We start from the raw sequence: 24,316 nt of genomic DNA, 5'->3' as shown, positions 1-24,316 counted from the left end.
AGGCAATGTAGACAAACAAACAAGAGTCAAAAACACAGCACGACAAGGCAAGGAAACCATGTCGTAATGTTCACAATTCAGTATAAAAGGACTCAGCCCAGAGGTGTGCGTATGCACGTGCACAAATAGTGCTCAACCTGTGCAGTACACATGGCCTTTTTAGTCTTGGATAGATTTAAAGTACCCTTCCAAAATGATCTAAAGTGCCACCGCTACGCCACCTCCCCCCTCTCCAGTTCGCAACAACCCCATACCCCCCTGGAACTGACTGGAACATGTAGTCCATGTAATGGCAGATTTGTAGTCCGTTAGCAATCGGCTAATCCGGGCAGATCGCTGGTGATTGTGACAAAAATGATACCTCCTTCTTTTAATTACTTCAAATATTTCTCAAGTGCTGCTTAACAGAGCACTGACATTTTTTTCACATCCAATTTAGTTTAGCTTGGCTGCAATAAAAAAAACAAAAAAACAAATATATAAATATCAATGGTCATTAGCCTCTTTAAGCTGAAATGCTAGTGTCTTGCAAAATAACCATTCAAATTTTATCGTCAATGCAGAAAGCAGCACATTTGTTTACTGAAAGAGTTGATGAATGATGCGCAGAGCAGGATAGAAAATCGTAAAAAAGGAGTTGGAAAATCTTACGTCTTAACTGAGTGGTTGAAAAGTCTGAAATGATGTTATCTTAATGGTTTAAGAACAGACAACGCAGAACAATCCAGACAAGACAACAGCGATCAATTCAATTCAATTCAGCTTTATTTGTATAGCGCTTTTACAATGTAGATTGTGTCAAAGCAGCTTCACATAAATGGTCATAGTAACTGGAACAGGATAAAGCAGGAATGAATGAGTTACGTTCGGGGTGTTTGAAGTAAACTGAATATTGTGTGTGTGTCTGTGTGTGTGTGTGTGTGTGTGTGTGTGTGTGTGTGTGTGTGTGTGTGTGTGTGTGCTCTTCATAGTGATGCTGAATGGAGAGTAAGCAGGCGATGGTCAAAGGCAAACGAAATGAGTTATTATTCAATTTAATTCAATTTATGTGTATTTCTATAGCGCGCTTACATTGTAGATTGTGTCAAAGAAGCTTAACATAGTTCTAGTAAAGTCCAGATTTCAGAGCTGAAGTTCAGTTTAGTTTAGTTTAGTGTGGTTTAAACTTCACAGCTAAAAGTTCAAACACTGAAGAGCAAATCCACAAGTCATGTTCCGAGCAAGCCAGTGGCTACAGTGGTGAAGAAAAAAAACTTTGACTAATTGAAGGGAAGAAAAAAAAACCTTGAGAGAAACCAGGCCCTGTTGAGCACGATCATTATTCTTCCGCCCAAACTTCCTGGGTGGTGCTGCAGTTATTATTAGATTATTAAAAATGATTTATTTAATTGTTTAAACTGAATTAAAAAAACAGCATTAGGGAAATGAATAAAAATTTCACATGAGCGCTAATAATTTTGCTCAATATTATTCAATAATATTCAAATATATAATTCGAATGTTCAATAATATTAAAATATATTAATATATTAGAGCAATGCTGGTTTACCTAAATTTGATAACAACAAGTAAAGTTTTGAATAAATCTGCAAAAATATTTAGCTCTATTAGATTTCGTTTGAACAATTAGACTATTACTGAAATGTTAAATTCACATTTATTTCTAATATATTTCACAAACCCACAAACTGACATGAATACGTGTCTATTGTATCACTTCATATTAGTATTACTGCCTACGTGGAATGCATGTCTGACAACATAAGACTTGCAATCTGCTTTCAATTCAACTTAGCCTTCAAATAACTTATACCTTCTTACTTACTCCCAAAGACATGCATATCGAAGTTGATATTTAGCCGCACCGTATTGGTGTTTGGTAACATCTAGTTTTTATGAGGTGAGTTGTCAGCCCAACGCTCAACCCCTGATCTGGAGGACCAGGACATACACATTTTCAGACAATTTAGCTTAACCAATTCACCAGGGAAAAACTGGAGCATCTGGACGAAACCCACACCAACATGGGGAGAACATGCAAACTCCACACACAGAAATGCCAACTGACCTAGCTGGGGCTTGAACCAGCGACCTACTTGCTGTGAGGCAACAGCGTTTTAACTTGTATATATAATTACACTTTAATATTCAAGAGTTTGCTTTATTCATTTGTCATGCCACAATTATGCATCAATACAACGCTTTTAACAAAATGAAGTAAACAATATCAGTTACTTTAAGAAATTAAAAGAAAGCATAGAGTCAAAATATTTAGATATTTGAATTAATTTCCTAATGTCATTCTCAAAAACATCTAGGCTTTTGTTTGCAAAATGTGTTGTTTTGTTCATTTTTATGTAGAGCAAACTAAAATAGATGACCTAAAAATTAGCTCCCAAATTTTAACAAAAGAAAAGTGCTTTGGATGAATTTAACAGTTGTGTCCTTATTTGCAGACATGAATTCATGATAATGCATGTCATTTTACATTATATAAAGCTTTCTCATTAAAAATATTTGTTAAATGTATGACTTAACCTTACTGTAATTCACTTTTACATGACACAATCATAAAGCCCAAACAAAACAAAACTTATAACTTTGACTTATGATACAGGCCACTCACTGACTGCATAGTTTGTGTTGTTACAGTATATAAATATGCAAATATATGGGCATTTTTTTCTCTCTGTGTAATAATTTACATATATTATAACCGTGTTTCAACATATTGACATTGTTCAGTATCTGTGCACACATATCATTGCCAAACATAGTGTGCTAGTGCAAAACAATTAACATTGATGAAATCAAACCGTAAATAAATTGATATCAGATGAGTTTGGTTCAAATATTCTCAAAGTTACAATGAGGGAAAGAGTTTTTCTAAACCATGGGTAGAAAAGACCATATATTATGGGGTTTAGAGTTGAATTTGTGTAGCCTAACCAACCAAATGCATCAAACAAAGCATATGGGGTGGAAAAGTTAATGTAGGGATCCACCAGAGAGTTAATAAAAAAAGGCAGCCAGCAGAGAATAAAAGCACCCACAACTATACCAAGAGTTTTTGCTGCTTTTCTTTCAGACCGTCGAGGGTTTTTAAACACATTCTCATTTTCATTCTGGTTTGCCTCAGTGATTGATCTAATGTGCTTTTTTGCTACTACAAAAATTCTTGCATACAAGCCAACCATGACAGAACAAGGCAAGAAAAAAGTTAGTAATGTGTCTAAAACTGACCACAAGGCATTGAAATACAGGGTACATCCTCCCATACAGTACACTGATGCAATGTATTCCTCCAGTCCTTCCAAGTTAGCTTTTGAGTACACCACACCATAAGAATAAAAAGCAGCCATGCTCCAACTTATCATCACCATGACCCATGCAACAGGTATGGTTATTCTTGTTGGATACTGAAGCGGAAAACACACAGCCTGATGTCGATCAACAGCAATAAAAATAAGATGAAAAATAGACACAGATGTGAGAAACAGGTCAAAACCGGTGTGAAGCAAACAGAAGGTCTCTCCATAGTACCAGCAGCCGTCGACAGAACGGATCATACTGAAAGGCATGACCACCAGTCCAAGCAGCAGGTCCGCCAGAGCCAGAGACATCACCAGGATGTTTGTCGGTGTCTGGAGCTGTTTAAAGTGTGCTATAGAAATAATGACCACTGAATTTCCTAGAATGGTCACAGTCATTGCTGACGCCAATATGAGATACACCACAGTCTGAGTGGACACATGATGTGTGCCTTTAAGACAAGAGTTGTTCACTGCAGGAAAACAAAACTGAGAGGGGTTGTAATCTTGTGATGATAAATCCATCCTGCCAAACTAGATCTTTTAAAATGCTGTTTTATTTACTGTTGTTGTGCTTTTAAATAGTCTTCTTGATCTTTTATGATCCTCCCACAACATGCATGAGAGCAAATGACAATCAAGCACTCATTAAAATTAAGAGGGAAAATGCAATATTAAAATGTTCTGGTTTGTCCATTACTTAATAATTATCCACCTTGGTACTTTGAAAGTTATAGTTTCAGTAACACCATGTAAATAAAAGCTATGCAACATATATAATGGCAAATGTGAAAATGTTATTAATTACCTAAAAATTAATTAATAAAAATAACTATTTTGGTAGTGATCACTTAAAGTTAGCCATATTACTGCTAACAACATATAACATTAGCACTGAAAAGACATGGACACAGTTATTTTTGTGACTGACCCTATTACTTACGCATTTATGGAGATTTCCTTTCAAATGAAGGATTCAATGCCTAAAAAGCATGTCTTTATACATTCATTTATTTTCCTTCAGCTTAGTCCCTAATTCATCAGGGCTCGCCACAACTGAATGAACCACCAACTACTTTGACATATGTTTTACGCAGCTGATGCTTTTCCAGCTGCAACCCAGCAAAATGCTGGGAAATACACTCTCTTTCACACAGACATGCACTACGGCCAATTTAGTTCATCCATTTCACCTATACCGAATGTCTTTTGACGTTGGGGGAAACCAGAGCACCCGTAGAAAACCCATGTGAGTACAAGGGGAACATGTAAAGTCTATACAAAACCAGTGACCTTCTTGCTGTCAGGCAACAGTGCTAACCACTGAGCCACTGTTCCACACCATCTTTAAAAACCTCTGTTGTTAACAGATTACGAGCACCTGACATTTGTTCATGTGTGTTATTTTCTAGTTTAGACTTTTCTTCCTGTTCCTGTTTTTTATTGCCATGGGTTAGAAGGGATACAACTTCAGTCTTATAATTATTTATATTATTTATTAAATTATTCTTTAAAGTGTTTTATTATTATTATTATTATTATTCAATTGTTTTTATTAACATCTTCACTTACTAACCTAATGCTTCATTTACACTGACTGGTACAGTACGGTACGGTTTGGGTCGGTACGGGTCACCTTTATCAGGCTCGCGTTTCCACTAGCAAGGGTACCCTTTTGGTGGGCGTGGTATAGGACAAAGTTTCAGTCGACGTCATGCTCGCTTGAGAAAATGTCTACAATAAAGCTGCACAAGTCACTCACATATCAAAAGCACTTCTCACAAAACAGATGCTTTACACACATAAATACTTGTGTATAAATGTTTATTACTAACTTTTCTATGAACATAAGTTGATTATAACTGCAAATCAATGACAGTGCAAAACAGCCTACTGTAACGTCTGTAATTATTTTAAATAAATAAATAAATGAACATATATGAACACATACAGACCCCTACAGTCCCCGATATGTTACCAACTACAGAAAAAGTACACACAGCATACATTTCGTCCTCAATTAGGTTCAAAACAACACAACGTATAGCCTACAGTCAGTGAAAACCTCTTATCTGGTCTCTAATCTTCAGCAGCACATGTAGCCTCTGTTAGAGAGTCATTCCATCGTTCCCAGTTAATATTAGTCCAAAAAGTGATGATAAAAATTAAAACATATATATATACAAGTTTGCTGAAGAAATAACATGCTCCTTGGCTTCCCCATTTTTAAGGCGCTCCACTCTCGCATTTGTCCTTTTTTTTCTGAATGTGTCATTCTCGCGTTTGTCAGCTTCTCACAGGATCGGGTTTCCAAAGCACGTCAATAATCAAGCGCATGTTATCATCATCAGCTCAAGAAGTTAGTTATTTCAGATATAGACGCGCGGCGAGCGGAAGTAATCTCTCACTGTGTATTTCAAACATGGCGGGTCCTTTGTTTACGTTCTGGCTTGTTGCCTTAGCGAATGACGTATCTCTGTAAACCAATAGCGTTCAGCTGCGCGTCTAGCTTTGCCTTTTGGTACCCTTTCTTGTGTTTGGGACCCCTTCTAAAGGGTGCCGAAAAAGTGGTACAGTACGGTTTGGTTCGGTACGCCTTTTGACAGTGGAAACGGCCATAAAAGCGAACCAAACCGAACTGTACCGAACCGTACCACTCAGTGGAAACGGGCCATAAATGTACCCCGTTACTAAACCTACCACTCACATTAACGTATTGATATGCTATATTGACATGCACATAGGCGCCGCAGTGGCGCAGTAGGTGCTGTCGCCTCACAGCAAGAAGGCCGCTGGTTCGAGCCTTGTCTGGGTCAGTTGGCATTTCTGTGTGGAGTTTGTATGTTCTCCCTGCGTTTGCATGGGTTTCCTTCGGGTGCTCCGGTTTCCCCCTCAGTCCAAAGACATACGGTACAGGTGAATTGGGTAGGCTACATTGTCTGCAGTGTATGAGTGTGAATGAGTGTGTATGGATGTCATTCCAGAGATGGGTTGCGGCTGGAACAGCATCCGCTGCGTAAAACATATGCTGGGTAAGTTGGCGGTTCATTCCGCTGTGGCAACCCCAGATTAATAAAGGGACTAAGCTGAATAGAAAATTAACAAATGAATGAATGATATGTACATGTATGTGTACCTGGAGCTCTATCCCTAGATTGTATTCCTGCCATTTGGTCCTTTGTTCATGTGTCACCTTCAATGGACCTCATTACAGAAAGCTAGACCATACTAAAAACCCAGCACCCATATCACCCTGCTGCCCAAGACCAGTTACTCACTGAAGCTAAGCAGGGCTGAGCTTGGTCAGTACCTGGATGGGGGACCACATGGGAAAACTAGTTTGCTGTTGGAAGTGGTGTTAGTGAGGCCAGCAGGGGGCGCTCAACCTGTGGTCTGTGTGAGTCCTAATGCCCCAGTAAAAAAGTGAAGGGGACACTATACTGTCAGTGGGCGCCGTTTTTCGGATGAGACATTAAACCGAGGTCCTGACTCTCTGTAGTCATCAAAAATCTCATGTCACTTCTTGTAAAGAGTAGAGGTGTAACCCTGCTGTCCTGGTCAAATTCCCTCTCGGCCCTTAACAATCATGGCCTCCCAATCATCCCCATCCACTGAATTGGCTCTTTCACTGTCTCTCTACCCCCCCCCCCCCCATAGCTGGTGTGTAATGAGTGCACTGGCCCCGTTGTGCTGTCGCATCATCCAAGTGGATGCTACACACTGGTGGTGGTGTGGAGAGACCCCCCTTATAATTGTGAAGCACTTTGGGTGGATGGCCATACACAATAAATGTGCTATATAAATACACACATTACATTACAGCAGTTGAATTTCCACCAGCTCACAGCCTTTTCCAGGATTGCCACCTGTCCAGAACCACCTCACAAGAGGAGTACCTACCCAGAGCCATACCCTGCAATATTTGACACAGAATAGTCTGCTCTCACCATGCCTGCTCATGCCAGTGTCTGGTTGTGCTACCCATACGATCCCTTTTTTTGGGCACAAGCTCCCACAGAAGCAAAGATTACTTTAATTCCTTGGTCTCAAACTCAATTCCTGGAGATCCACAGCTCTGCAGGGTCTAGCTCCAACCACCTCCAACTCACACCTGCTTTATAGTAGTCTTAAACACCGGTTGACTGAGATGTGTTTGATTATTGTGCAGAACTGCACAATGGTCCTCAATGCTCTCAAGTGGCAAAGACTAATCAGGCTACACATGTCTAAGCCGTACACTGCTCTACTACTTTCAAAGCTTCAGAGCTCGCTCCAGTCCATGTCTCAGCACTCTAGTCTATGTCTCAGCTCTAGAACCTGCTCCAGTCCATGTTTCAGCTCTAGGCCATGCTCCAGTCCATGTCTCGTTACTCCAGTCTATGTTTCAGCTCTAGAGGCCACTTCAGTCTCAGCACTTCAATCTATGTCTAAGCTCTAGAGGCCATTCCAGTCCATGTCTCAGCACTCCAGTCAATTTCTGAGCTCTAAAGGCCTCTCCAATCCATGTCTCAGCTCTAGAGGTCACTTTAGTCCATGTTTCAGCTCTACGGCCAGCTTCAGTTAATGCCTGAGCTCTAGAGACCACTCCAGTTCAAGCCTCAGCACTCCAATCCACGTCTTAGCTCTAGAGGTCACTCCAGTCTATATTTCAAGCACTCTAATCCATGCCTGCACACTGCTTCACTACTTGCAAAGCTCCAGAGCTCGCTCCAGTCCATGTCTCAGCATTGTAGTCTATGTCTCAGCTCTAGAACCTGCTCCAGTCCATGTTTCAGCTCTAGGGCATGCTCCAGTCCATGTCTCAGCTCTAGAGGCCACACTAGCCCATGTCTCGTTACTCCAGTCTATGTTTCAGCTCTAGAGGCCACTTCAGTCTCAGCACTACAATCCATATCTAAGCTCTAGAGGCCATTCCAGTCCATGTCTCAGCACTCCAGTCAATTTCTGAGCTCTAGAGGCCTCTCCAATCCATGTCTCAGCTCTAGAGGCCACTTTAGTCCATGTGTCAGCTCTAGAGGCCACTTTAGTCCATGTCTCAGCTCTACGGCCAGCTTCAGTTAATGTTTGAGCTCTAGAGACCACTCCAGTACAAGCCTCAGCACTCCAATCCACGTCTTAGCTCTAGAGGTCACTCCAGTCTATATTTCAAGCACTCTAATTCATGCCTGTACACTGCTCCACTACTTGCAAAAGTCCAGAGCTCGCTCCAGTCCATGTCTCAGCATTGTAGTCTATGTCTCAGCTCTAGAACCTGCTCCAGTCCATGTTTCAGCTCTAGGGCATGCTCCAGTCCATGTCTCAGCTCTAGAGGCCACACTAGCCCTTGTCTCGTTACTCCAGTCTATGTTTCAGCTCTAGAGGCCACTTCAGTCTCAGCACTACAATCCATATCTAAGCTCTAGAGGCCATTCCAGTCCATGTCTCAGCACTCCAGTCAATTTCTGAGCTCTAGAGGCCTCTCCAATCCATGTCTCAGCTCTAGAGGCCACTTTAGTCCATGTCTCAGCTCCAGAGGCCACTTTAGTCCATGTCTCAGCTCTACGGCCAGCTTCAGTTAATGTCTGAGCTCTAGAGACCACTCCAGTACAAGCCTCAGCACTCCAATCCACATCTTAGCTCTAGAGGTCACTCCAGTATATGTTTCAAGCACTCTAATTCATGCCCGCACATTGCTCCACTACTTGCAAAGCTCCAGAGCTCACTCCAGTCCATGTCTCAGCACTCTAGTCTATGTCTCAGCTCTAGAACCTGCTCCAGTCCATGTTTCAGCTCTTGGCCATGCTCCATTCCATGTCTTAGCTCTAGAGGCCACACCAGCCCATGTCTCGTTACTCCAGTCTATGTTTCAGCTCTAGAGGCAACTTCAGTCTCAGCACTTCAATCCATGTCTTAGCTCTAGAGGCCATTCCATTCCATGTCTCAGCACTCCAGTCAATTTCTGAGCTCTAGAGGCCTCTACAATCCATGTCTCAGCTCTAGAGGCCACTTTAGTCCATGTCTCAGCTCTAGGGCCAGCTTCAGTTAATGTCTGAGCTCTAGAGACCACTCCAGTACATGCCTCAGAACTCAAATCCACTTCTTAGCTCTAGAGGTCACTCTAGTCTATGTTTCAAGCACTCTAATCCATGCCTGCACACTGCTACACTACTTGCAAAGCTCCAGAGCTTGCTCCAGTCCATGTCTCAGCACTCTAGTCTATGTCTCCGCTCTAGAGCCAGCTTTCGTTCTTGTGTCAGCATTCCAGTTCCTGTTTCAGCTTTAGAGGCGACTCCAGTCCATGTCTCTGCTCTAGAGGCTACTCCATTTTATGTCTGAGCTCAAGAGGTCACGCCAGTCAATGTCTCGGCACACCAATCCACGTCTCAGCACCAGTCTATGTCTCAGCTTTAGAGGCCACTCCAGTCCATGCCTCAGCTCTAGAAGCAAATCCAGTCCATGTCTCAACTCTAGAGGCCAGTCCAGTCCCTCTCTCAGCTCTAAAAGAAACTCCAGTCCATGTCTCAGCACTAGAGGCCACTCTAGTCCATATCTCAGCACTTCAGTCCATGTCTCAGCTCTAGAACCTACTCCAGTCCATGTCTCTGCTTTACCATGGCTTCCTTGCCCTGGGTGTACTCCTGCTCCATGCCAGGGTCTTCTCCATCCATGCCTGCCATGCTTGGGCCTGCTCAATATGGCCACCAGCCTACAGGCTTTTGCCAGGATGGCAGCCTGCCAAGAGCTGCCTACCAAGATGGCTGGCTACCCAGATCCCCATCAAGCCACAGCCACCATGCAAGTTTTCCCTAAATTTTTTTGGGGACTATAGGACACAAGCTCCTCTGTAAGCAGAGCTTGGTTTAACCCTTACCTACCATTATCAACGCTCTCAAGTCGCAAAAAGACTAAACAGGTGTCTCTCTTTCAGTTACACTGCTCATTATAGGTTTTCCATTCTGTGTGTATGGGGTACTCACTGCTGCATTACTCGCAATGTTCCAGAGGCTGATCCAGTATATGTCAGTTCTAGAGTGAGCCTGCTCCATGCCAGGGCCTGTTCACATCATGCCTGCTCAGTCAAGGTCTGCTCATGGCATGCCTGCTACAAACCCAGCAGCTAGCATTTATCTTGTGGCTATTGAGGACTTACATTGACTGTCTGGTTGACTTTTAGGATGTTCCACTAAAAACATTTTTAGCTTAGAGTTAAACGAATCAATAAGATTTCGGCTGTGTGGTGGAAAAAAGAGAGATTTTTTTCTTATTGTAATATATGAATTATCCATATAATGTTGGTATTGCAGATGGAAGGCATAGCAAACCTCCAGCATATACCACATAAGAGTTTGCTCAATCCAGGGCCAGCTCACACCATGCCTCTTTCAGAGCCATCAGTTCCCAAGGTCTCCCCAGGATAGCCACCTACCCAAAGCTTCAGTAAAACCCAGCGCTTCCAAGGTTCCCCAAAAGATTTTTGGGGGACTATAGGACATGAATATATGACTTTGCATATAAAGAGCTTGGTTTATCTCTTACCTCATCCATACTCAAGTGGCAAAGACAAATTGGACATCTCTGTCAGCTTCTTTGCCTGTTATAGGTTGCCATCCTTGTTTGGCCTGCATGACTTCCTGATGTTGGGGGTTTCTTGCTCTTGCAGCGCCACCCATGCCAATTGTTCCTGCTTTGTTTCCTATCATGTGGTCCTCTGTTTGTGTCATGTTGTCAGTGGTTGTCTTGAGCATTGTTTCCATTGTAAACTTCTGTCATGTTATCCCCATTGTTTGATATATATATATATATATAGCCCCCATGTTGCCATTGTTCTCTGCCTATCTTTGGTTGTGTAATCCCTCTGTTGGTGAATTAATTTCATGTTCAACTTTATATCCCCATTAATTTAAAACTGCTCTGTATAGGATAATACAAAATTTGTGACACAACTAATTTGCCCTGTTTACTAAGGCCCAATAACAATTCTACCCCTTAGCCCTTCCCCTTACCCCTATACCCCTCGTTTTGCGCGTGCCCATGAAGGGGTAGTGGTGTCCCAATTGTCTTTAGCTTGAATTTAAAGGGCTAAGGGCAAGAGATATACACCCCTTCAATCGAAGATTTTTCAGGACCACACTCGAAACCGAGGGGTAAGAAAAATTTCCCAGAATACATTAGCTCCAGCTGCACCCGGAAGTATGGAGATCCACTAATTAGTATTTTCTGTCATTATTACAAATTTTTACAACAAACAAACACATGTTTTCATATATTCGTAACCACGTTCGTGTTTTATCGTCATGTTTTAAACAAAAACGCTAAAATAAAAACCGCCCAATTTCGCAATCTATAATCCCTAATAATAACTCCTGTACAGCAGTCCCACAACATTATGACACTCAATGACACTGGCATACACTGTCAGAAAAGTCTTGTGGCTGTCAACGGCCTTTTTACAGTGTCTGCTCTAATGTTAATGTTGTTTTTGGTGTGTTTACATTAATTTTAATGGCCGCTGTGTAAATGCACAGTACTGTTGTGATCTTATTGCTACATTAGATCGTTATGATAACATAATACATGGCTTCAGTGATTTCCTGAAGATAAATACCAAAAAAATAGCACAACTGGAATCACTACAGTAGTCGCCATCATCTGAACTCATATGAAGCAAGAGATCACGAGGACTTATGATGACGTGTGCAGGTGCTGTCCCAATTCTTAGGGGTAAAATTTGAAACCCTTCTCCTTAACCCTTGGTTGCATGGTCTAAGGGGAAGGGGTAGTTGTACAAAAATAGAATTGGGATTGGGCCTAAATCTGGCCCTTCACTTCAGCAGCACACAATGGAACATGTATTTGTTCTTGCATGTATTTGTCATAAGGGTTCAAAAGAATGAGAAGGCTTCAATATCTGCTGAACTTGAATCATCTCTGCTTGCTATACATCCATGAAACTTGTCATTGTGCTTCATCTTCAATAGTAGCTCATTTCCATGAACTTTTCAATTGCATTCCAATTAGAAATTAACCTGAAGTTAATCGAAATTAATTTAAATGAATTGTACCCTAGAACAGGGGTTCCCAAACTTTTCAGCCCCCAACCCCCAAAATAACAATGCTTGTTACTCACGATCCCCAATTCTCTGAGGTGGTTATAAATATATATACCTTGCACTCAAAGGTGCACACATACCACTTGGCCTATGTCATCGTTTAATTTTGAAGAATGCCATCCGGAGAGCATCCTTTATGTTCAGTTGTGGCCTGTACTTATTTTTAATGTGCGTGAGTGCCTTAAAAAGTGTCAGAAAGTTTAACCTGGTGCCATAAAATCAATGTGCTGCATCTGACAATACTGCCTGTGTTTATTATAACGTCATCACCCCAGGGGTTGCAAAATAATCAAAAGGCTGATGGCTTATTATATGCATGTTGGTTTTTAATGTTTATTATTAGCATGTTAACAATGCTACTAATAACTACTATTTTGTTCTTCAGTAGGGTGAAGATAAAATATGGAAATTCTGTTGAATTTGATTTTTCGAAATTGCCAAATAACTCAACCCCCAACCCCCCACTTCATTGTCCTGTGAACCCCACTTTGGCAACCACTGCCCTAGCCCTTTATTGTTAGCTTGGACTTGAGTATCGTTTGGGTGCATTTAAGTATAAAAGAAAATAGTGATTACATTTATACAAATAAACCTCAGCATCTAATTAACAGTGCAACAAAAAAAAAGTATGTACAATCATACTAAATGAATAAATCCTGACTAAATTACTGTGCCCAAAACTTCACACACAATATTATTTTTATTTTAAAATTTCTTTACCATCATATCAGAATTAAGTCTTCATTAATCTGTATTTAATTTTGCAATAAATATGCCAGACTCCATTAAATTTTGGCCATGTTTCCCTCATATAGTGGGCAGATTATGGCCTAGCATACCTGGTAATGTATATTTTTGTTTCTTTATACATGTTGTCTCACATCCACCAAAGGATAATAGCCTCACAAAACAATACCATGACTGACATGACACAACACAACACATTCAGTAATATACATCCAGTAATAATAAAATTGATTGATAAAATTGAGTTTTTTTTTTTACATAGATCACTGTTTTTGATCTTTAAACAAAATATTAAAATGTTTGCACGTGTAAAATATCCAATTGTATATACATTAGTTCTATATTTAACTGTCAGAAAGTGTATAAGTATTAGCTGTGCAAATATTAGACTGAAATAAAATCACAAAGTGAAAATATTGATGTCAGATGAGTTTGGCTCAAATATCCTTCTTGTTATAATAAGATAAAGGGTTTTTCTAAACCATGGGTAGAAAAAGCCATATATGATGGGGTTCATGGTTGAGTTAATGTAGCCTAACCAGACAAATGCTTCAAATAGAGCAACCGGTGTGGAAAAGTTTATGTAGGGATCCATCAGAGAGTTAATAAAAAACGGCAACCAGCACATAATAAAAGCACCCACAACTATACCAAGAGTTTTTGCTGCTTTTTGCTCGGATCGTCGAGAGCTTTTAAATGTGCCATCAATTTCATTCTGGTTTGCCTCATTGATTATTCTAGCATGTTTTTTTGCAACTACAAAAATTCTTGCATACAAGCCAATCATGACAGAACAAGGCAAAAAAAAGGTTATTAATGTGTCTAAAACTGACCACAATGCATTGAAATACAGGGTACATCCTCCAATACAGTACATTGATTGAATATATTCATCCAGTCCTTCCATGTTAGCTTTTGAGTACACTAAACCATAAGAATATAATGCAGCCATGCTCCAACTTATCATCACCATGACCCATGCAACAGGTATGGTTATCATTGTTGGATACTGAAGCGGAAAACACACAGCCTGATGTCGATCAACAGCAATAAATATAAGGTGAAAAATAGACACAGATGTGAGAAACAGGTCAAAACTTGAGTGAAGCAAACAGAAGGTCTCTCCATAGTACCAGCAGCCGTCGACAGAACGGATCATACTGAAAGGCATGACCACCAGTCCAAGCAGTAAGTCCGCCAGCGCAAGAGACATCACCAGGATGTTTGTCGGTGTCTGGAGCTGTTTAAAGTGTGCTATAGAAATAATGACCACTGAATTTCCTAGAATGGTCACAGTCATTGCTGACGCCAATACGAGATACACCACAGTCTGAGTGGAGACATGATGTGTGCCTTTAAGACAAGAGTTGTTCACTGCAGGAAAACAAAACTGAGAGGCATCGTATTCTTGTGACGATAAATCCATCCTGCCAAACCAGAACTTTATCTAGTCTACCTGGCCTTTTATATATTGTTCTTTCTCCTTTATGATCCTCCCACTTCATGCATGGGAGCAAATGACAATCAAACATTATAATTAACTCATTAAAATTAATCCATTCATTTTCTGTCAGCTTAGCCCCTTATTCATCAGGGATCGCCACAGTGGAATGAATCACTAACTTATCCAGCATATGTTTTACACAGCGGATGCCCTTCCAGCTGCAACCTAGTACTGGGAAACACACTCATTCACAGTCATACACTACAGCCAATTAAGTTTGTTCACTTATAATGAACTAAATTTGCTTATAGTGCATGTTTTTGAACTGTGGGGGAAACCAGAGCACCCGGACGAAACCCTCGCAAATATGGGGTAAACATGCAAACTCTACACAGATGAGCCAACTGACCCAGCCGGGACTCAAACCAGTGACCTTCTTGCTGTGAGACAACCTCCATCCTATCCACTGAGCCAACGTGTCATCCACTCATTAAAATTAAGAGGATTGTTTTTTATATTTAATGGTTTACCATTACTCAATTATTCACCTTGGAACATTTAAAAACTAGAAAATTGTGTAAATAATGATTGTATGCTATTAATTTCCTGGCTTATTTTCTCTGAGTTGAAATGCACTTAGTGCAACATTTCATGAATGGTCTGAAAACCACTTGATGATTATTGTGAATGACCTTACTACCTATGCATCCAAAGAGTTAATTTGCAAAATAAATAAAAATTTCCATTTTAGTTGGTCACTACAAATTGTAATGGCCAAATTTCTATGACTATGGGCCCATGAAACTTTTATTTCCTTACTGCCCTCGACATTGGGGTGGCCTGTAGGTTTGGGACATTCCCCAGATGGAGCCTCCACCTGGTGGCAATGCTCCCTACTCCTCCAAGGTGTGTAGGTTTTCTTTCTTCCGTGACACCCCAATCCTCTTCACTTTCGTCCACGACAACCCCCCGCTCTTAAAGGGCCATGAAACCCCCCGTTTCAGCAGGATGTTTTCACACCTCTAGTTTAGAAAAAGTCAGGAAAGTGGGTGTGTCTAGCTCTGTTTGGGTGAGAGTGTCTAGGGAGGGAAAATGGGAAGGATTTGAATAAAAATGGGAGACCCTATTTGGGCACGCGCTGATTTTCACCGAGGAAAAACAAACACACATGCAGGGGAAAAAGACAGTGTGTTTAATGACGGTGAAATGTTTGACACCGCACATTGTATAAGAAAAAAAAAACTCTGCATATGTCGGTAACTCAGATGCACTCGGTAGGTCAGAAAGCCGTGTGTGTAGACAATCCTGTCACAAAATGCGGCAATAGTTTGCTTACAGTGTTCACGTGTTTACACTCAGAGAGCAGCATTTACAGCGGATCTTTCAGTCCATAATATTGTAGTGATGTTAACGTAAACTAAGTAACTTAGAAATCATTTTGACCAAGGTCTGTCTTTAAACACTGAAAGAGTACAGCTGACCATACAAACTATACCTTTGCCATCTGAATGAACAAAGAAAGGGTGCTGATCGCACACACACTCACCAATTCTGTAGATTGAACTATCAACACATACTGGAGCTGCATCTTTTTTTAAAGGAGACGAGCAGCAAATCCGGATTTCTCCATTTCCAGATGAGAAAAGCTCTCAAGTAAAAAATGTTCTGTACAAATGTATTTCTGCCGCGTGTCACGTGCACTGTAATCCACACGTGAGTCAAGCAGCGCTCTCATAGAGAGAAAAAAAAAAAACAAAACCTTCACTGCAGCACATTATAAAAGCAACACTGACGACCCGTATCTCCAAACATTTCTTATTCTTTTCCCACTTCTTTTGGAAACATGACGTGGCGTCTCTCTGCCTTCTGAACACTGTTTCAGGTACTAAGAAATTCCTGTTTCCACTGAGTGGTACAGTACGGTTCGGTTTGGTACGCTTTTTTGGTCGTTTCCACTGTCAATAAGCGTACCGAACCAAACCGTACCGTACAACTTTTTCGGCACCCTTTCGAAAGGGTACCAAAAACGAGAAAGGGTACCAAAAGGTGGAGTTACACATGCAGCCAAGTGCTGATTGGTTACAGAGATACGTCACAAGCTCGCGGAGCTAGACAGAATGTAAACAAAGGATCCGCCATGTTCTAATACACAGCTGAGAGATTACATGGATGTACTATATGCTTATAATAAAGAGCCATGGATGACCTGAGCTCAAACAAACCTTGTCGTCGTTTTGATGAACAGACACAAAGCCAAGAAGAACAAAATCTGCCGTGTGCAGTTGTTGCTTTACAAGCCCGTCTAAAAGTGCGAGCGGTATTCACTTTCTTCTGGGAAGGCGCAATCGCCTCTATATTTGATATAACGAACTTCTAAAGCTGATGATAATAACGTGTGCATGATTATTGAAGTGTCTCCGTCATCTGCTCCATTCAGAAAGAAAAGGACAAGCGCGAGAGTAAAACGCAAAAAAAAGAGAATCCCGGCAAAATACAGGAGCAAAAGTGTTTTAGCAACCTGAATCATGAACAAACTGCCATGTTTATCTTCGCCCTTTGCACTATTATGAACTGGGAATGACAAAATTACTCTGTAACAGAGCTTACATGTGCTGCTGAAAATTACAGACACAGATGAGAGGTTTGAGCCGACTGTGGGCTATATTGCGTGTGTTTTTTAACTCAAATAAGTACTAAATGTATGATCTGTGTAGTTTTTCTGTAATTAATAACATATCGGAGACTGTAAGGGTCTGTATGTGTTCATATATGTTGCATTTATGCATTTATTTTATATAATTACAGACGTTACAGATGCCTATTCTGCACTGCCATTGATCTGCAGTTATAATCAAATCATGTTCATAGAACAGTTATAAATAAACATTTATACAGAAGTATTTGTGTATAAAGCATCTGTTTTGTGAGAAGTGCTGCTCATATGATATGTAAACGACCCGTACAGCTTTACTATAGACATTTATTCAAGCGAGCATGACGTCGACTTAAACTTTATGTCTTACACCACGGCCACCAAAAGAGTACCCTTTGTGGTGGATATGCAAGCCTGATAAAGATGACCCGCACTGACGCGAACGGTACCGTACTGTACCAGTCAGTGGAAACGAGCCAAAAGCTGCATATTAATGAAGTTGCAGTGCATTCACAATAGAGCGCGCTGACTGGTGTAAACCAAGCCATACTCCTGAATCAATGCAACATACTCAGAGACGTAATATGGAACTCCTAGGTACAGACGTCCAGTCTACACGCTAATGCTGTGTTCCAGAGGTGGGACCAAGTCATTGTTTGGCAAGTCACAAGTAAGTCTCAATTCATTGCCCTCAAGTCCCGATTCAAGTCCCGAGTCAAGACAGGCAAGTCCCGAGTCAAGTCCCAAGTCAAAGGCAACAAGTCTCAAGTCAAGTCCAAAGTCCTATAGTTTGATTTTCGAGTCTTTTCGAGTCTTTTTAACAGAAAAATGAACTGTAAACAGATTATGTATGGTTGTAAGATCTGTATTTATTAAACAAACCTTTTTTTATGAAAGAACATTGCTCAGATATATAAAAACACAAATGTAATTTTCTGAAAAAGTGCTAAACAGTGCTGCATCTTGTCTACACAGCACATTGCACAAGAACGAGTTCCACTACAATAGAGTCCATTTTGCCTCACATCACACAGAAATTGCAGGTCTACTGCTGTCTAGTTCATTAAGTTTAGTTGTGCTATGTTATGTCTTCTGTGATCAACTTGTGATTAACTAAAACTACATAAAATGCAATGTAAAATTGTGGCACATATTCTAAATGAAGTTGGCTACTTTATACAAACATTAACGTTGTTTTTTTCACATAACAATGAAGAACTTTGCTCTCTACCTTGTGTGACGCTCGTGCACCGATTTCCTCTGTGGACAAAACTGCTTGCGAGCTCTGAAATATACGCTGCTCACGCGCAAATTTTCTCGCTCTCAAAAATGCACTGCTCACGCACACATTTTCCTGCGTGCTCTCAGAGATTATATACAGATTTTGAGTCTTGTGTTTCCTCTTCCTTTCGTGCTTTTTTATATGATTTATATTGAGGGACTATTTATTAACAAAAACCAAAATACTAAAATAGACTTACATATTAAATTTTTAATCTAATAAACCATAAAATTTTGGCTGTATGTTTTATGATGAGATATTTCCAGTTACAAACACTTAAAGACACAGAGAATAGATGTTGGATGTAAAGAATGTATTTTGTTTTACAAACATTTATTAATCATCCGAAAGGTGTACCATACTAATCAAATAAAAAAAAAAACATTTAAACAAAAATATAACTAATGCAAGCAGAAATGTAACTGTGATAAAAATAAGGAAAAACTTGATTAGGTATTATAGCCTACTGTACTATTCACTCTTTAAATAAATCTCACTATCAATCCCATTTTATCATGGCAACTAAAATAAAATGAACACGTCTCTGCTGTCTTCCACATTATTTATGAGATTGTGGAGGACATTTTCCATGTCATCCTCTTCATTTTGAGGAAAAGCTGTTCCACAGGGCCCCTGAACACATCTATTGGCATGGACAGTGTTTTGAACAGTACTATAGTAAAGTACTTTAATTAATTTGTTGGGGTCATATTATAGTTGCTTTGGTAACACAAGTGTAATATAAACAAATTACCCAGTGCTGTAGTTTTTTACAATATAGGGTATATTATACTACAATTCACCACACTTCACTGTAGAAAAACTACACTCTGTATTTTATTTTATCAGTTCACTATTCTTAATACTAAAGTATGCTGAAGCATTCATTAACAACTTGTAAATAATACTAGGCTTAAACATAGGCAGTATACCTTATTCTCAAAAACACTAGCATTTATTATAGAATTTACCTTAACCTCATAGTTTTTAATGTATTGTTACTAAATAGTGTAGCAATATATAAACCATATTAACATTCTGGAATAATCAATTTACCAGGAGGATCTCTGGAGAGCAAAAGCAGGAAAGGTTTGAGGCGCCAGTGTGGACAAAAGTCAAGCAAACGCAGTGAGACTGAATACGTGCACGAGAGACCAGCCAATCAGATTGAAGTACCTGCCCACTGGTGAAAGTAATGTCAGAGCCAATCAGATTTTTCTTTCTTTTCATAAGGAACGGGGTTCAAATCCCACTTAGGCACTTGTAAACTATCATTTTAGACCATTTTGTCAAAAATCCCTACTGAAAAAAACAGCTTGAACCAGCCTAGGCTGGTTTTAGCTGGTCGACCAGGCTGGTTTTAGAGGGGTTTTGGTCATTTCCAGGCTGGTTTCCAGCCATTTTCAGCCTAGTCTTATCTGGGCAGGCTGGGAGATGACCAGCTAAAACCAGCTTGACCAGCCTAGCCAGGCTGCATGGGAGCCCAGCCAAAACCAGCTATGTCCAGCTTAAACCAGGCTGGTCAAGCTGGTTTTAGCTGGATTTTGCTGGTCAATTCAATTCAATTCAGCTTTATTTGTATAGCGCTTTTACAATGTAGATTGTGTCAAAGCAGCTTCACATAAATGGTCATAGTAACTGGAACAGTGTGGTTCAGTAACTGGAACAGTGTGGTTCAGGTTTTAGTGTTTAAGTTCAGTTCAGTTCAGTTTAGCTCAGTTCAGTTTCCAGCCTGACCAGCTAAGACCAGGCTGGAAATGGCTGGAAACCAGCCTAGAAATTACCAAAACCTCTCTAAAACCAGCCTGGTTGACCAGCTAAAGCCAGCTTACCAGCCTAGGCTGGTTTAAGCTGGATTTTTCTGCAGGGATATTGTAATGTTTAACAATTTATTAGAGCCACAAATTATCTAAAACTTGTTTTCATGTTTGAATAGGCAATAAATGTGCTAAATAAATTAAAATAGAAATACCCACAGTGAAACAGTTATATAAATTTAAATATTAGTTTAAATACATTCATAGTGGTTTTAAATATATTTTAATATGTAAAGTAGAGAAGTTCACATTCAACAAACTGAATAAAACAAGTCTTCGTTTTTAGTTTATTTAAAAACAATTACAAATGGAGTAATTCAACTCACAATTAAATGATCTCATTGAGTGATGGAATAATAAAGGTAAAACTTTAATTGAATGATCAGTCAAGTGTTTTCCAATGAAATCTGTTAAAATAAGAGTCCTACAAAACAGGAACAAAGACACTCATGAAACGAAATGTGATTGTCAATTGTATTTTTTATTAGATGGTTGGTTTTAAGTACCTTAAAAATAGTAGATAATCCTTAAATATAGAGGGGGAAATACAGAAAAACAAACAAACAGAAATTCAACAATATAGAGGCATTACATTACAATCTCGCAATAAAAAATTAATTAAAAACTATATAGAGGAATAAAATATTGCTAAGAGGCATAACATCAACAATAGTACAAATACTTTTAAGGTTTTAAATACTAAATAAAATTAATAGTATCAATCCAAAATATGAAAAAGGTAACACTTTACAATAAGGTTGTATTAATTAATTAAGTTTATCTATGTACTAATGTGAACAAACAATGCAGTGAAGTACAGTTACAAATCATTACAGTATTCATTAATTAATGGAAATAAAATTATTGGTTAACCTTTGTTAAATCACAGTGCATTAACATTAATGTTAACAAGCATATCTTTAAATTGTAATTATGCAATAGTAAATGTTAAACTATAATTAATAAAGGTTTAAAAGTATAGTTCATTATTAGTTTATGTTAGTACATAGATTAACTAAAAAAACCTTATTGCAAAATGTTACCAAAAAATAACAAAACACTTTTTTCACAGTTTTAAGAGCTTTAAAAATAAATTATATATATCTAGTTATTATGGCATGTAATTATTATTACTTCTAATTAAATAGTTAGAAAATACTGTCAGAGGATGGGCAATACACAAAAATAAAACATAATATGCGCATTGACACAAACGACCAAGTGCAAAAACATAAATTACAGCCATGTTCATTCATAATTATGTGAAATAAATGACGAGAGGGTAAGTTTGGTTAAAAAAAACTGAAGTTCATTGACTTATGCACAACAGTAAAACAATGCTTTTGCACAACAGTAACACATTGCAAGTAGTTAAGTATCTTACCTTTGACAGATGTTGTAAATCCGCTGAATAAAACAAAAGGAGTAGATCGCGGATGTGTTTATTTCACTCTCCGAGTCAGAATGAAAATGGCATCTTCAAATTTCCCGCTGGTGCAAAAACACGGAAGTGCGCCACAAAGCGCTAGTGGTCGAAAGTATGCGCGCATGCTTTCTGTCTCACACACACACACACAGAGATAGAGCGCTCTGTGTCAACATACTTTTTATCTTTGGGCTTTTTATAGAAAGTAGCAAGTCTTTACAAGTCAATAGGCGCAAGTCCAAGTGAAAGTCCGAGTCATTTATGTTCAAGTCCAAGTCGAGTTGCAAGTCTTTTCATATTTTGTCAAGTCGAGTCTGAAGTCATCAAATTCATGACTCGAGTCTGACTCGAGTCCAAGTCACATGACTCGAGTCCACACCTCTGCTGTGTTCACACCAGACACGGAACGCGCAAATAAATCACGCTATTTGAGCGTAAATAGCCGCGTGAACATTTGAGTTTACTCGCTTCATTCGCGCGTCAAACCCCGCTTCATTTGTGTGTGAAATTCGCTTCATTCGCGTGTCAAATTCACTTCAGAACAGATGCGGATTCGTGTGAGTGGCAGGGCACAAACACAAATAACAGTGTTTATGTACTTTATGAAGGCTGAAAAACAACGTCGATACGTTTAGGACCGTGTCTGAGTCCACTACATGCTTATAGAGGTGCATCCAGCTGTGTGAGCTCATAAACTCCTCCAGAAACTGAACCTGGATCACGGAGGCTTTCAACGGTGCTTCTGACTGAGCTAAGCCCAGTTTGATGACTTGTTGTCGATGTCGCCTGGAGAATTTTCCCCGGGACACCATCAACAGGTTCTACGTCACAGTCACGCCCCCACAAGAGCAAGCTTCTAATTGGTTAACGTGGCGTGAATGTGCGCTGAAGTTCAGATTTTCAAACGTGTCAAACGCACAAAACACGCTATTCGCACCGCGCCATTCACGCAATTCGCGTCATTCGCGCGTATCGCGCCGCAGGATGTCTATTCGTGCGTTTGCATTGACTTAACATGTAAATCACTCGTGCTTGCAGCGCGTTCCGCGTTTGATGTGAACGCACCATTAGATCTCATGGCCGTGATGCAGCTTTAAAAAATTTGTTTCAAACCGGAAGTACGAATTTGCTCGAAATAACGCAAAAACAACCAATTTACACTTTTTAGTGAAATATATGTGTCCTAATAGTGTTTTTAGCAGTGTGGGACACATATACGACTGTCAACAGCTCAAAAAATGTGTTTTGGTGTTTCGTGACCCTTTAACTTTTGTCTGCGACACCTTCTCCTTCATTCTTAGGTAAAATGCCAGATCCATTATCGTTCATGAGGTTTGTTGCTGCTGATGACGGCATGCGTTACTCGTGCACTATTTGTTATTGTTGGATGTTTTAGTAAATCATGCAGTGTTCAGTGTGCTGACTGTGGATTCATTTTGCACTAAATTAGTCAGTGCTAATGTTGTATTATTAGTGAAATGAACAGAGTTGATTTTGAAGAAGAATTAGTCAATGCTAATGTTGCATTATTATTTTATGAGCTATCTGATAGCATTTGTATATTTATTTTATGCAAATAAATAAAAAAAAATGTGCCATGTTGAAAAGCATTCAGGGTGTCATGGTGGCTCAGTGGTTAGCACTGTCGCCTCACAGCAAGAAGGTCGCTGGTTCGAGCCCTGGCTGGGTCACTTGGCTTTCTGTAGGTGCATATGTATAATGCATTTGTATTTATGGGTGCCGTTAGTTTACCTTTACACTATCATTAACACTTTTATGGGTTTGTAGTAATTATAGTAAATCTAGCCTCTTAGTTTAACTTTTGAAGCTGCAACAGAGAGTGGAACGTGTCCATTTGTCATGAATGTAATGCAAAGAACATGAAGATAGTCAATTTCTGCTCAATATTACTGGAAATAACCTCTGCTTGCTGTGTGTCAGTCAAGCTTATCTTTTTGCCTTGTCTTCAATAGTGGCTCTCTTCTGTGATTTTTGTAGTATATACAGTTGAAATCAGAATTATTTTCCCCCCTTTGAATTGTTTTTCTTTTTTTTTAATATTTCCCAAATGATGTTTAACAGAGCAAGGAAATTTTCACAGTATGTCTGATAATATTTTTTCTTCTGGAGAAAGTCTCATTTGTTTTATTTCAGCTAGAATAAAAGCGGTTATTCATTTTTTAAACACCATTTTAAGGACAAAATTATAAGCACCTTTAGGCTCATTTTTTTTTCGATAGTCTACAGAACAAACCATCATTATACAATAACTTGCCTAATTACCCTAACCTGCCTAGTTAATCTAATTAGTTAAGCCTTTATATGACTTAACTGTCATCATAGCAAAGATAAAATAAATCAGTTATTAGAAACAAGTTATTAAAACTATTATGTTTAAAAATGTGTTGAAAAAAATCTGCTCTCTGTTAAACAGAAATTGGGAAAAAAATGAACAGGAGGTCTAATAATTCAGGGGGGCTAATAATTACGACTTCAACTGTATATTATTACATCTTTCTTTTTATTTTCATTCTTTTATAACCTGTT

General features: G+C 39.4%; 4 protein-coding genes across 6 annotated transcripts in view; 2 read left to right on the top strand and 2 right to left on the bottom strand.

Moving 5' to 3' along the window:
• Positions 1–24,316, top strand: part of taar10a (trace amine-associated receptor 10a) — a 79,173-nt gene that overhangs the window by 25,012 nt on the left and 29,845 nt on the right. The window contains exon 1 of one of the 2 annotated variants that reach the window (XM_087297883.1): positions 23,071–23,134. The exons of the other annotated variant lie outside the window; for it this stretch is intronic. The gene's annotated coding sequence lies outside the window, so the exon portion shown is untranslated. Of the gene's footprint in view, positions 1–23,070; positions 23,135–24,316 lie in introns of those variants that run through there. 2 annotated transcript variants of the gene reach the window in all.
• The window catches only part of taar10 (trace amine-associated receptor 10), a 92,954-nt gene that overhangs the window by 46,277 nt on the left and 22,361 nt on the right, over positions 1–24,316 (top strand). The window lies entirely within an intron of this gene.
• On the bottom strand, positions 2,811–3,838 carry taar13c (trace amine associated receptor 13c). The gene is given in 1 exon segment (NM_001083040.1): positions 2,811–3,838. A coding segment is annotated over 1 exon segment (1,026 nt). The 5' UTR covers positions 3,837–3,838.
• taar13d (trace amine associated receptor 13d) lies at positions 13,530–23,139 on the bottom strand. Of its 2 annotated transcripts, XM_087296209.1 has the most exons (3): positions 22,835–23,139; positions 17,164–17,869; positions 13,530–15,468 (listed from the first exon to the last, which is right to left on the bottom strand). In XM_087296209.1, the coding sequence occupies exon 3, from the start codon at positions 14,571–14,573 to the stop codon at positions 13,548–13,550; it is 1,026 nt and encodes a 341-aa protein (XP_087152335.1). In that variant the 5' UTR covers positions 14,574–15,468; positions 17,164–17,869; positions 22,835–23,139; the 3' UTR covers positions 13,530–13,547.

Source organism: Danio rerio, chromosome 20 (assembly GCF_052040795.2).
Source record: "Danio rerio strain M-AB ecotype USA chromosome 20, GRCz13ab, whole genome shotgun sequence".
Classification (NCBI taxonomy): domain Eukaryota; kingdom Metazoa; phylum Chordata; class Actinopteri; order Cypriniformes; family Danionidae; genus Danio; species Danio rerio.
This window is presented reverse-complemented; position numbering and strand designations above follow the sequence as displayed.

What these genes read in the sequence shown, in the direction of transcription:
- taar13d (XM_087296209.1), bottom strand. Translation starts at nt 14,573, where the DNA reads ATGGATTTATCGTCACAAGAATACGATGCCTCTCAGTTTTGTTTTCCT.